At 38.3% G+C, this 14524-nt stretch overlaps 2 protein-coding genes across 2 annotated transcripts; both read left to right on the top strand.

The window, feature by feature from the left end:
• The first annotated feature begins 380 nt into the window (after positions 1-380).
• LOC143883721 (uncharacterized) lies at positions 381-9948 on the top strand. The gene is made up of 2 exons (XM_077387041.1): positions 381-1019; positions 8746-9948. The coding sequence occupies exon 2, from the start codon at positions 8754-8756 to the stop codon at positions 9861-9863; it is 1110 nt and encodes a 369-aa protein (XP_077243156.1). The 5' UTR covers positions 381-1019; positions 8746-8753; the 3' UTR covers positions 9864-9948.
• Positions 9949-10090: 142 nt separating this feature from the next.
• LOC143883720 (uncharacterized) lies at positions 10091-13710 on the top strand. The gene is made up of 2 exons (XM_077387039.1): positions 10091-13345; positions 13458-13710. The coding sequence occupies exons 1-2, from the start codon at positions 10253-10255 to the stop codon at positions 13464-13466; spliced, it is 3102 nt and encodes a 1033-aa protein (XP_077243154.1). The 5' UTR covers positions 10091-10252; the 3' UTR covers positions 13467-13710.
• The last annotated feature ends 814 nt before the right edge of the window (positions 13711-14524 follow it).

The following is a 14524-nucleotide window of genomic DNA, read 5'->3' as shown; positions in this document are numbered from 1 at the left end:
TATCCCTTGCTTGATTTTTTTTTTAGTATGAATCAAATGCTATAAATTCCCCAAATCTCATCGTTCAGATCTGAATGTCTTTTTTTTTTTTTTTTTTTTGAAATTTCTTGAAGTTCTAAATATATTTAGAATGCTCGATGTTGATTGTAGTCATAATTCTTATCTTGATAACATGAAACTGTGAATTAATGTAGTATTGATCTATTCCTAGTAAATTGTTTGGATGATGTTTCAAGCCACAAGATGATTTTGGAATTTTTTTCTAATCTTTGAATGTAAAGCTAGTTAGAAAGTACCTTATGTTTATAAAAGTGATTTCAATAATTTATCATCATTATCCAAATCTCTCTTTTATCTTTTCCTCCTGCACTCAGATCTGATTTTATTTCACCTATAGCTAACCTGTTTTTATAAAATCAGGTCCTAACTCCTTTGATTCCGGCGATCTTGCCGGAATCCGATCATTTTATTACATGATCTATCTCTCTTAATTTCACCCTGATTTGAAACAAAAAAAATTGTCCTCATTTTCAAGAAGAAATTTGCAGAGAAAGGAGAGAATTCTGATGATTTTTGCCATGGAAATCTGCTATTGTTGATTATCTTCTTCATCAAGATCTCTTTCATTTTTTTTTCGGCTCTAGCAAGATCTAGCAGATCCATACTCTCTTATCTCTTCCATTAAATCAGCTGTCATCTTTAATAATTCATTATCATCATTTTTGTAGCCCATTTTCATTTCATTTTTTTTAGACCTCATTTCCTCACCCTTATACATCCATAGAATCCCATTCGGCCCTTTCTTCTTCACCTTTTCATAGTCTTTGAACAGAAAGAATTGAGGAAAAGTTACTGGACTGTATTTGGGCTCAATAAAGAGGAATCACATGAGAATGCCATTTGGGAAGAGAAGAAGGGTGAGCTTGTTATACTTCTTCGGCCATAGAAGCTCCATTGGAAGCGAATTTGAAAAACTTTCGTTAAAATCAGTTTGGCGAGAAGAGGAATACATCTTTCAGGTAGGATTTTGCTCATAATATCTCCATTATTGTCTTAATTTTCTGAATTTGGGTAGTAAGTCACTCTTTCATAGTGTGGGATGGAACAGAGAGGAAGTCTTTTGTTAGGTTTCAGTAAGCCTTACTTGTTGTGAGATTTATTCATAGTCCCTTCACAAATCGTTGATTTGAGATCACGAAGCCCAAAGTATAGAAAATCTGCATTATTCAGATGACTCTAACACATCAGTTTGTTAGCCCATGAGTAATACCAAACAAATTAATTACCTTTTATAGAGGAGATGTCTGGAAGTGGATGATTAGAAGGGGTAGTGAATGACTATTTTATATGCAGACCCACTTCAATGAGTCACCAAATAATATAGCTTTCCATCTCCAACCATCTTATCTGATCCTCATTGTTGCTGGCCATTGATTCTTATCACCTTCTTTTCTTCAATTAAACCATCATTATCAGCAAGTCAATTATTATCCATGATAATATAGGACTTTAAAACTGTTTCAGTTAATTCCTTGTTCTATGGAATTTAGAGGGTCAGATCATACCCTTGATCTTAGTCCTAAAATTCCAGACATGAATAACTTAAGAGAACCCTGCTCCTTCGCTATTTGTTGTGAAAAACGGCATTCGTATATTCAGATTATAATAATTGCATATCTCGTCTTGTCTCTTGATTTATGAGATTTTTTTTGGGCAGTTCTAACCACATTTTAAAGAGCCCATAAATGCTAGATATGTGATGCATGAGTTAAGTTGTTGAAGCATGGGAGTGTTGATATTGTATATATATATATATATACATATATATATATATATATATATTTAATATCTTTACTAATAGTTACGTTAATATTGAAAGACAAGGTGAGTTCAAACAATTGTCAAAACATGACAGTACTTAGGCTTTTTGATATTAGCACAAGCATGTTTTAATAAGCACAAAATTAGTTTGTCTTTCCCATTTTAATTAGTTCATTATAATATTTTTGGGGGTTATAGGGATAATCTGGCGTGACTATGTTAGTGAATAAAAGGGTAAGATGAGTTACAACACGTGGGGATATGGTTGTGGTAATATCATTTTTTATCATAAGAAAATGATATTTGCAGCTTTATACACTTGATAATGGCAGCCCTCTTTTCATATGGGCAGCCCCACATCTTTTGATATACACAGCCACACCTCTTTGGAAATGGCAGCCAAACCCCCATTTGATATGGACAGCTACATCCCATTTTGATATGTATGACCCTCATTTCACTTTGACATGAGCAGCCCCTTTTTCACTTTGATTGTTGGAAGCCATCATTTCATTTTGGTATTTGCACAGTTTTTTTTTTTTTTTTTTTTTTTTTGTACAGATTTAATTCTCAAAACTGCCCAGTCTTGGCACAAGTGTTACACATTTTCTGCACAATAATTTCGTCTCTGTTTTGGGTACAGTTTTCACTCACCTTAGCCCCAATTTCTATACATTTCAGCCCCACAATTTCAACACAGAATCTGTTTACATTTGAGCACAATTTCAACACAGAATCTGTTTACATTTGAGGCACAATTTCAACACAGAATCTGTCCACATTTGAGTACATTTTTTTTACACAAAATCTGTCTACCTGTCAACCCAGTTTTAGCATAAAATTTATCCACATTTCAGCCCAGTTTTTTGCACTAAAATCTGTTCACAAGTCACCCCCAGTTTTGCACAATTCAGTCCTTATTCAAATCCTGTTTTGCACAATTCAGTTCATTAGTTTAATCCATACTCTATGTGTCATAAAATCAGTTCATTCCTTTCCTTTATAGTCTAGTCCAATGGTATATCTGAATTATAATTCATTCTTGTAATAGGTCAAGTAGTTATTGGTCTCTGCATTTTTGGAGCTTGATTTGCTCATATATATCTGAATTATCATATCCTTTTGCATGTTGTTCATAAGATACATGTGTTAAAATCTGCTAACCTATAACCTGAAGATTTAGTTGTCATACCATCTGAAATCAGCTACTTCATAACCTGAAACAAATTAGCCACTAACCTGGAACCAGTTAGTACAGAACTTGAAAATAGCCAGCCTAAAACCTGAAATTAACTAGTATATAACATGAACCAGTGGCTATAACTTGGAACAGTATACACATAACCTGAAAACAATGCACATATATTTCATAAGTAATGTTTATTTTAGTGGAAAATTAGTTTCTTTCGGCAGGGTACCACTGTTTAAAAAATCATCAGGAGGTTTGGTTTCTTTTCTTTTCCATGGATTCATTGTCAATTGTTCATATAGAATGATATTTATCTTGCTCATAGTATAAAAATGGTAGGCTTGTTCTAAGGAAGTAACTTTGCATATACCATTGAAAGGGCATTTGTTTAAGAGAATTTTACTCATAGAGTTAAGATGATATGCTTGTTTTAAGAAAATGGCTTTGCATGTAAATTTTTGTTCTTATGTGGTTAAAACACATTGTTTGCCTAAATTGTCTATGATGATAACTTTAAGAAATCGAGCATAATGTCATTACTTTTGGTTTATTGATTGATGGTGTGTATATCACAAAACATAAATCACTAGTCAATATTTTGGATATGGTATTCATGGACTGATACATGCATGTAGGTTCAAGAGGTATCTAAAATGTTTATTCTGTTAGATAAGTGATAAGAAATCAGTTTCAAGTCATTTAGTGTCTTAGTTTTGTTAAAAACCAAAGAGAATTAACAGTTGTTCTAATAGGTTTCGGTTATCCCTTTTCCTGTTTTATCTTTGGGAATGTCGGTTCTAGTTACCCCATGATAATTAAGTAATTTTTTTTTACTCATGATTCAGTAGATACATGAATCAAATTAATTTTCTTTGCTTATCTGTTTGGATAACTCATTCATAAGATGCTACTTTTCATCCTCTGTTCTAGTTATTTGCTACGAATTAGGTGATTAAAGTTTTATTCATTTGACTCTAAAATTTTGGTTTTTAATAATTGGAGCTGAGGATTTTTAGTCTCAATCTGTTTCGGTAATTGTAATTCAATTTGTGGACTGGATATAGGTTATATTATCTGTTTGCATGTGTTTTCGCCAATTGGATTTTTTTTTATGTTGGGCTATACGAATGGCTGTGTTAATTTCATCATTACCTTCACAATTTTAAAAATGAAGTTATATTCTGTATGAATTTGTTTGGGTATTAAAAATTGGATTTTTTATTTGGACTTAATAAATGTTTCATTATGACTGTCATTTTCCTTATTTGGTTATTCTCGCCAGAATAAATTCTATTGATTAGGTTCATTTTGAATTAGTGATGTTATTTGTATTTCTCTTCCAACATTTTCTTTTTGAGAGAGGCGATGAAGGCGCTAGCCCAAGCCCATCTTTAGGGGACTCGCTCAATCTAAGTAGCGCTCTCCTCTTTTGTTTAGTAGGCCTACTCAACCTTTCAGATACGCCCCCCTGTTATGCACTAAAATTTGTATAAATTAGAATTATCATAATCTTTTGATCTTTTTAATACTCTTCTCTTATATTAAGCATTTGAGTTAGGTTTGAAAATGGTTATGAATGGATTATTCAGGTGAGACTATCTTGAAAGCTTATTTTACTTAGGCTACCCAGCGGCTGGTCTGGGCTAATTAATTTTATTTCAATAAATTGTTTAATTGAAGGAGGAAATCAGATGACTACTCTATTCGATATTATCGACATGAGTACTGTCTGATTTCAAGGCGGTTTGTAGGAATATTATCCTGTGTATTTGTGATATCAGATGATTACTTTAGCATCATCTGATTTCACCCCCATATCGGGGCAGTGGTACTTGTGGTTGGGCATAGAAGTGTTTAATGTTGTTTCTTGTTTTATTAGGCTATCCAGCGGCTGGTCTGGACTAATTAATGTTGTTTATCATTGTATGATTACTATTATTATAGATTGTGCACTATTTAGTTGTAGATCATATTTTGCTGATATTTGATTTGTTTTTATAATAATTGATTGGAATTTGCGATTATCTGGTAGTATTTTCCTCTCTCTTTGATTAGACTAGCACAGTCTTTTATATTTCTGTTAGATTTCTTTAGATACTATAACCTGTGCTAGGAGACATACTCTGTCTCGTTAGGCAATCCTCCTTTGGAGGCAAGCCTCAGTTGTAGAATCCTCTCTGAGATTGCACCTCAGTTTGTTCTTTTGTTAATTAGAGACCAATTTGGTCAATTAGTTGTCTTAGCCTCGCTTTCCCCTTTGCAAGGGCAATGATAAGGTTGATTAGAGCCCATCTTTTTGTGTGTTTGGGAGACCCGCCCGGTCTCATTCTCTCGTTAGTCCTCCTCTCTGTGCATCGTCTGGTTTTGGGAGAACACCTTACTCGGCTTGGCAACATACCCCTATCCTTATGGGTATTGGGTTGCACATTTGTTGCAACCTATGGCTAGGTAGCTGTCCGGCCCGGTGGGGTGTTTTACCTCTGCCAAATGTGCAAATTCGTGTTTCCTCTTCTCTTTTAGAGAGTCTTTGACTCATCTACCCTTTAGTTGTTGTCAGTGGAGTCTTTGACTCGTGTGTTCTTCTCTCTTAGAAAGTCTTCGAATCGTGTTTCCATTTCTTTTAGAGAGTCTTTGACTCATTTATCATCTAGTTGCTTTTATTAGAGAGTCTTTGAATCGGTTGCTCCCTTTGTGCTCTTATTAGAGAGTCTTTGACTCATTTGCTCTTATAACGGTGTTATTAGAGCATAGTTTCCTTTATTCGCCCTAGGGTTTGTCCCTAAGGTGTTATTTTGTATATTCCCTCCGATCTTTGGCCAAAAGGGTGAAAGCATCAGAAATTTTAAAATCCATAAACATTGAAATCATTAAAAATCTCAAAAAAAAAACATTAGAAACTTAAAACATAAAAATGGTTGATTTGCTGTAAGTGTTTGATAGATAAAGAGTTCGTTTCGAACTACGTTGGCTTGATCCTCTTCCACGAGGTACGTAGTGCAGCTTGGGATCCATATCCCAAGTCCAGCCAAACTTTGTAAATAAATGTTTTACCCCTTTTTTCTTCAAAACATTGTTTTCAACAAGATCTTCCTCTAGAGTTAGGAGTTTGTCTTAGATAGAGAGTTTTAGAGTCAGGAGTTTGTCTTTGATGTGTTGTGTGGTTTGTTTGTGTTTGTGTTAGAGTTAGGGGTTTGTCCTAGAGTTATAAGAGCGCCTCCATCCGGTCAGTTGGCGATTCACATCACCGACTGATGACTAGGTCTTGGATACGTTAGCGAACCTATTGTTTTCCTTAGGAAATACAGCCTAGTTACACATAGGTTGTAGGAACCACCTGCATTAGCCTAGGGCTAATCTGCATTTAGTTAGGGCATATAGGGTGTCCTAAAATCCACAATTCACTGGAAGTTAAATAATCGTACAAGAAACTTTAATAACTAGTCCGGTCTTTTAGATCGAGTCTAGGATAGAGGTCTAGATGTCTTAGGCATCCTAGCTTAGAATAGGCGCGAAGAACTACGTTGCCTTGATTCTCGTGGAGGCGGGGATACGTAGGCTTCTTTGGATGAATACCAGACCATCCGAGGACTCAGGCTAATAATTTAGAGTCTTAGGATTTGTTGTGTAATTATTGTATGATTTGATATGTTTTCTTACTTTTTAGTACTGATCCTATACCTTTAGCTATAGGTTGCATGTGTTTGCACATCAGAATTTAGACACCCATTAGACATGTCACTCATAACCTAGCTTTGCTTAGGTGACACATTTTTCATTTCATTTTGTATGTTTATTTCTTTATCCTCAGGAAATGCATGCTTAGGTAGACGATTCTTGAGAATTGTTCCTATTTCATTTGATTTTCGCCCGAAACTCTTTGAGGTTAATAATAAATGGCATAAGAGACCAAGTGCTTGCACTCGGACGAATTGGGGGTGCTCTCAGACCTTCTCCATTCGTAATCAGGCACGGACCCATATATATTTCTGGTTATCCATGGTATACAGAGCATATTTTTGTTTAAAGGATCCATGGCCGTATACCGTGGATGGCGACTCTGAGTCTGTTTAGGTACGTTTCGAATCCGGATTTGTTCCCGAATCGAAAGGTATCTCTTTTATATCGCCACTCGTGCTATGCTATGAGGGTGGCATCCGTTTCGAGAGTTCCTTGGTAGAGCTCTCCTTCACACGTGGATGATCCAGATGGTGTTAGGGACCCGTTCCCTCGCCGCCTATCTCGGATCGGGGTCCACAGGCTGGCGACTCTGCTGGGGATGTTCTTGAAACGTTGCCTAACTCTGTTAAAATGCCATTTGTTACTAACTTTGAGGAATTTTTGGCTAAAATCATTGTAAATGGGAATTTAATCGCTTAGAATCCAGGGGCACCAAATAGGTGTTTAAAACAAGGGATTCACACACTGCACGGCATACATCATTTTGTTTTTATTTTTGCTCTTATTTGATTTTATTATTATTGGCTCCATGGGATAGATACAGTACATGCCAGATGGGATGTCATTACCCTGCTGGGATTGTTGTATCTATTACCAAGCTATGCGCCGGTGCTGCAGACGTAAACACTAGGCGTACTTGTGTTTACAGCAGCCGATGAGCAATGAAGCATACTATGTATAACACTAGGCGTACTTGTGTTATACATGTTAAGTATGGATCATAAGCATAGTACCCGATATATTGAGTTCGGAGCTCTACTTTCATTTTACATATATTATGTACATGAATATATTTGCTGGCTTAGTGAAACCCAATTAGGATCTGCATGTGTTTATATATATTGTATCCATATAAGGACGAACATGTGTTTCTCACACATGTTGGAGCCTAGATTTAGGAGCCATGTCCTATTCATAGACTATTGTAGTTCACTTTATGTGACTACAGCGCGGTCCTAGTACACTCACATGTTTGTCTGGAGTCAAGTGTCTTGACTCTATGGGACCATATTTTAGGGCTGGTGCCCCTGGTTAGGATATATATGTATATATCTTATATATTGATTATCAGATTAGGGCCTACTCTTTAGTGAGGTTTCCTTGTCTAATCTAATTAGTCATATCAATCCGTTTTTCAAATCTAGACCCGACCAGTGGCCTTACTTGCCCCTCTCATGGTCGTGGCCTATCTTTTGCTCTTCTCATTGAGATTTTGTCCATATATCTCTTGATTATAAGATCAGGACCTACTTTCTAGTAGAGATCCCTGGCTTGAATCAGTCTGTCTTGTTTATCCATCTCTCAGATCTAAACCTGGCTAGTGACTTATACTTGTCACACTTATAGCTACGGTTTATTCTTTGGCCCAGTGATGATAAATTTCACCTGTTTTATTCTTCAAATTCAAACATCATTTATCCATTCTTTTGTTGTGTCATTCATATTTTGTATATATTAATCAAATTTTTGCTTGTTTTGTCTTTAGATATGGTCGACAGTTTGTCTACTGTCTCTATGACCATAGTCTATCATTGTTGATCTCCTTGATCATACATTTTTGACATCCATCTTCCAGATTTAGATCCGGTCTATGATCTACTTTTGTCATTTTGTGACCGCGGTCTTGTTTCTGAGTTTCTGATCATCTTTGATCATCATTGGAATATTCGATGTCACCAATTGTATCCTTCTTATGTTTGATCATTAAGTTTATCTCTAATCTTTGATTATTCCAAGTTTTCTTCATTCCCTCATTATCCCTTCCATCTTTGTGTCAGGTCTGATTATGGCGAACATTTTGTTGGATAATTGGATAGCCGATGCAATTAAAGCTCTTCCGCGTGAACAGTCACAGAGAAATATGGCTGATCATTTCATCAATTCGTTCACTCATTTGAACAGTCGGGATATAAATTGGAAGTTTCTCCAAGCAGCCGCTGGACTTTGGGATCCTGTTCTTCATGTATTCAAATTTGGTCGTTTTGAACTCTGTCCCATATTTGAGGATTGGTGTGCCCTGCTAGAGCTCCCATCTGAGGGACTCTGGATCAAACCTTCAAAGATAGAATCTCCTCATAATCTGTTTTGCAAACTATTCAAAAATGAAACTGTGGATGCTCTGCCGTGTCTAACGGATAAGTGCGTAAAAATTCAAGACTTGATTAAGCTCTTTTCCAAAAACGTCGATCCTACTAATTCTCGTTTTCAAGATTGTCGACGTAGCGCTTTAATCTTTATGGTCTTCGCACGACACGTTCTTCGCGGAAACTCCCACGTTGCATCTTTGACCCTATTAAGAGTGGTAGATCAGATTAATGAGGGGAGGAATCCTATACCCACCATGTTAGCAGAGACCTTCTTGGGACTAGATCTTATTGCTTCCCAAGAGATCAAAGACAATTTTTGTGGGTGTGTAAAGTTGTTGTATGTCTGGCTTGGTGAAAAACTTCAATTTCTTCAGCGACAAAACCAAAATCCGTATACCCTGAAAAATTTCCGTACATGGAAACCAATCGCCAATCAACCTCAGTCTATTGATGAATGGCACAATTGGTTACAACATGTAGAGTGGAGCCAGTTTCGTTGGGTGAGTCATTCGTGCTTCCAAATTTTCACTAGCACTTACCCACATCCATTTGTTTACCTCATGGGTCTTGAGAAATCATCTTTTTATGCACCCATGAGATTTCTCCATCAGGTTAAGGGAATTTTATGTCCTCCCGGAGCTGTAGTCCCTCCTCTTTGTGAGGATCTCACTCCTGATCTTATCAGATCCATTGTGGCTGCTTGGGGAAACAAAAATATGGAAAGGAGGTTCAGTTTATCATCCCAAGCCCGACGTGATGAAATATTGGAAGAGCCTGCAAGCAGGAGAGCTCGGATTGAAGAGTCTTGAAATTTCATATCTGTTGGATTATCTTGATTTCTGTATTTCCTTTTTTATTTGTCAATCTTCTTATCCAAATTGTGATCAGAGATTCGTATTGTCATATGTTGTAATCACAATTCAAATTTTATCAATGAAAGTGTGTTTGTTTTTCTCTTATCTTTATTTGCTCAGAATGTCTTATTTCACTCATCATTCATTTAATCTAATATGTTAATTTCCATTCAGGATTCTGAAAGAGAGCAACCATCGCTCCATCAAAAGAAAACCAGTCCAAACCTACCTGGTCTAGATCTTCCTCTGTTTCTAGACTTGTCCGTCATTTTGACTCACCTATATCATCCAGAGAATCTTTATCCCCTACCTTTGAGTTATCAAACTCATCTGAGTCTGACCAAATGACTGATATAACTGATCCCATGATGGTCATTCAAGAAATGTTGAGAAACATGTCTCGAGATATCTCGGGATTGAAAGAAGAAATGGCCGTGCTGAAATCTCAGAATACTGACAAGACCTCTACTTCTAGAGCGCCTGTCATCCAGCCTACTCCTTCTGCATTTCCTGCTCCCAATAGACCTCACGTGCCTGCTGAGGAGACTGACCTCGACGAGGGCCAATATGCTGAAGAGTATTGTGCTCCGCAGACAAATAGGGAGAATGAGTTATTCAATATGTGTCAGAAGATGGCCAAGGACATTGAAAACATGAAGTTCCAGGGGCCGAAAAGATTCGACATTTCTGAGTACTTTGAGACTCCTACTGTTACTTTGCCGCCGAAGTTCAAAGCACCAGATTATGATAGATATGATGGCACTGGGTGCCCCAGAAACCATGTCAGATGGTTCATAACCCTCTCTCAGCAGCACGGGTTGAGCCGTGAACAAATGGCTCAGCTATTTCCCATGTCTCTCATAGGAATAGCTAAGAAGTGGTTTCTGAGGTTAAAGCCTGAAGAAACCAGATCTTTGGACGATATATCGAACCTGTTTGTTGAGCAGTTTTCAATGGAAGAAGGGATCGAGATAACAAAGAGAGACCTGAAACAGCTAAAGCAAGGTCCTCAGGAAACTTTCACGTTGTTTATCAGGCGCTGGAGGCGCAAGTCTGCACAATTGAGTCAGAGGATGCCAGAAGAAGATCAGATCAAGTTAGTGATCAAAAGCCTGTCTCCGCAGTACTTTCATTTCATCGCACCCCAGCATTATCCCAGTTTTGATCATTTGATAAAAACTGGCACCCAGACAGAGGACGCTATAGCCAAAGGGCTTAGAGCGAAGGCATTGTCCGATGTGCGGGAAGGCAAGAGGCCTATGGCCCCACCGAAAGAGGTTCATGCAGTGAACTATTTCAAGCCAACATTCAGACCAGAGGTCAAAGCTGTTGCTGAGGTGGCTAGACCAGTAAGGAAAAATGTTTTCAGGCAATTCGATCCCCTCCCTTACCCTTTACCAATGATATTGAAAAAGCTGGTAAGAGACAAAAAGATAAAACTTCCGGATCTGAAACCTGTGCCAAATCCATTACCACCATACTGGAGGTTGGATCAACATTGCGAATATCACAGGAATTCAGGTCATCTGACTGAAAATTGCCTCGCCTTGAAGCATGCCATTCAAAATCTGATTGATAAGGATGAGCTCTCAATTAAAGGGCCGAATATTACTCAGAATCCCCTCCCGAATCATCGTGCTGCTCCTCCTCCTACAGCTAATGCCATTTTTTGTGATGAGCCCATCCTTGATCCCTCTGCCCTTATATGTGCTATCATGACAGATAACACCTATGTTTTAGAGTTTGATGAAGAAGAACTTCAAGATGTGAAAGGGAAGCAGCCCTATGTTTTGTCATTCAGTGACATAGAGATTGCGGAGTCCTCTTCATCTCAATCGTATCTTCCTCATAATGATGACATGGGGAAAGGAAAGAAGGCTGCATACGTTTTAGAGATGGATGACTTTGAGCAAGAAGACGTCAGAATTCCTTATGTCTTAAATATGGATGACGATGAATTGTTACTGTTAGATGATCAGTGTGACGAGATGCGTCACATGACCCGAGGAGGGCGAGTCTTTAAACCTCCTGAGTTGAGTGCTGACAATCCGGCTGAGATAGCAAGGGCTGCTGATGGCCAGAGGCAGAATCGGTTTGTGGTGAATGAAGAAGATGATAATCTTCTGAAACAGTTGAAGAAAACCCAAGCAAACATCTCTGTTTGGGGTCTTTTGATGTCATCTTCGAAACACCGAAAAGTGGTGTTGAAAGAGTTGAACTCTGCCCAGGTGTCTGTTGAGATAACTCCTGACGAGCTTGTCAGTGTAGTTTCCGTGGCTAAAGCAGCGAAGACTCTTTCGTTCGCAGACAGTGATTTGCCCCCAGAGGGGAAGGACCATACGAAGCCGCTACGAATTACTGTCGTTTGTAATAAGAAGAAAGTGCCCGAAGTCCTTATTGATAATGGGTCTGCACTGAATGTATGCCCTCTTAGTACAGCGACTACTCTTGGTTTCGGACCTGAGAGCTTTGTTCCTTCTGACCAGGGTATTCTGGCTTATGATGGGACCAGAAGAGATGTGATCGGGACTCTAGTCACAGAGGTATTGATAGGAGGAGAAGAATTTGATATTGAATTCCAAGTGTTAGATATTAAAGCCTCCTTTTTGTTGCTCTTGGGGCGTCCTTGGTTACATAAAGTTGGAGCTGTCCCATCCACCTTGCATCAAAAATTGAAATTCATTTTGAACCATAAGGTGGTCACTGTTAAAGGAGATCCGGATTTGGAAGTGGGTCAAATTTCGCAGGAATTGACCCTGGGAAAAGAAGGAGATATTAGTTTGACTGGTTTCTCCTTAGAAGTTGCGACTATAACCATTAAAGAAGCGATGAATGAAGAAATCTTTTTCCTAAGTAGTACCAATTCGAACGTCGTCAGAATGATCCGTTTACAAGGTTATATCCCAGGGGCAGGACTTGGCAGATACCATCAGGGTATGACTGAGTGGCCAGTGTTCAAGACCTTTAATGGTTTATTTGGACTTGGGTATGAACCAACCAGGGCAGAGATCAAAGAAATGAAACGATATATGATGAAATGGGCAGAGTGTCGCCGCAGAGGTGTAGACTTGCCGATGGGACCGTTTGATCTGACTATGAATGGGAGGTTCCGCAAAGAAGGATCTGATATCCCATTCTGTGGCTTTGCTGAAGCATGGAAAGATGAATCTACTGGGCAGTGGCTGCCAGGCTTTGAGATCTTCTTTGACTTAAAACTTGATGATGAGCTGATGAGTCTACAGGGCGCAAGAGCTGAAACAGATACTGAAACAGATTGGGCAGATACAGTAGGGCCAGATGCACTGAACTCCCTTTTTCATGAGAGGTCACAAACTGTGGCCGTGATCAGCAAGAGCCCGCTTGTACTGAATCCTACTCACCTTATCACCCCGGCTGATGGACCTTTGACTAATTGGACCTCTCAGGTCCTACCTCAGGTTACTTTTCAGTCCTGTCTTTCTCCTTCAAAAGAGTCAGTTGTTTATAAGTATGTGTCATTCTCTGAGTCTAATTCAGGGTCTTCCGTTTCTAATGATTCTTTTAATGCAGGTACTTTAGAGGTCAAGTCTATTTCTGAAGTCGGTGATGAGTCCATTTCACCTAGTGAAGTCGAGTTGGAGGCTGTTTCTGCTGATGAGCCTGGCGTTTCTTCTTTACATTTGTTTGAATCGGTTGATACTGATGTCAACCTATCATTTGAGTCTGTAAATACATTTCATGAGTCCATTGTAAAGCCTGATGTGGGCCATTCGCAATTGGATGTATTCAATTCTACTTTCAATGAAATAAAGGAGTTTTCTTCTGTGTATATTCCTGTCTCTGTTTCATCTACTGAATCTGCTTTAAAATCTGATAATAATAATGATAATCAAGACTCCCCCTCTGATGAGGATGCCGACGAAACTTCCCCTGAAATCAAACACATGATTCAACAGGAGGAAAGTCGCCGAGCAAAACCACTAGAAGAGGAAATTGAAATCGTGAATATTGGTGATGAAACCTTAATTCGAGAAATAAGGATTGGCAAAACTTTATCTCTTGAGGAGCGCAAAGAATTAATCTCTTTACTTAAAGAGTTCAAGGAGGTTTTTGCTTGGTCTTATGATGACATGCCGGGATTGAGTGAGGAGATTGTTCAGCACAAATTACCCTTGATCCCTGGCATTAATCCAAAGAAGCAAAAACTCCGAAAACTCAAAACTGAATGGGAGTTGAAAGTTTATGAAGAAGTCAAGAAGCTCCTAGAGGTGAAATTCATCCAAGTGGTTGAATACCCTGAATGGCTCGCTAATGTAGTACCAGTGCCCAAGAAGGATGGGAAGGTTCGAATGTGTGTTGATTTTCGAGACCTGAACAAAGCAAGTCCAAAAGATGATTTCCCATTGCCGAACATTGATCTTCTAGTAGATAATACTGCTGGACATGCCTTGTTATCATTTATGGATGGGTTCTCGGGATACAACCAGATCAAGATGGCACCCGAAGACATGATGAAAACAGCGTTTATCACTCAGTGGGGTACTTACTGCTACAAAGTAATGCCGTTTGGTTTAAAGAATGCTGGTGCGACTTATCAGAGGGCTGCAACCACTCTTCTTCATGATATGATTCACAAA

This window comes from Tasmannia lanceolata, unplaced genomic scaffold, assembly GCF_043159265.1.
Source record: "Tasmannia lanceolata isolate RefF3 unplaced genomic scaffold, GAP_Taslan_0.1 ptg000008l, whole genome shotgun sequence".
Lineage (NCBI taxonomy): Eukaryota > Viridiplantae > Streptophyta > Magnoliopsida > Canellales > Winteraceae > Tasmannia > Tasmannia lanceolata.
The sequence above is the reverse complement of the archived record's forward strand: the minus strand, read 5'-3'. Positions and strand labels throughout refer to the sequence as shown.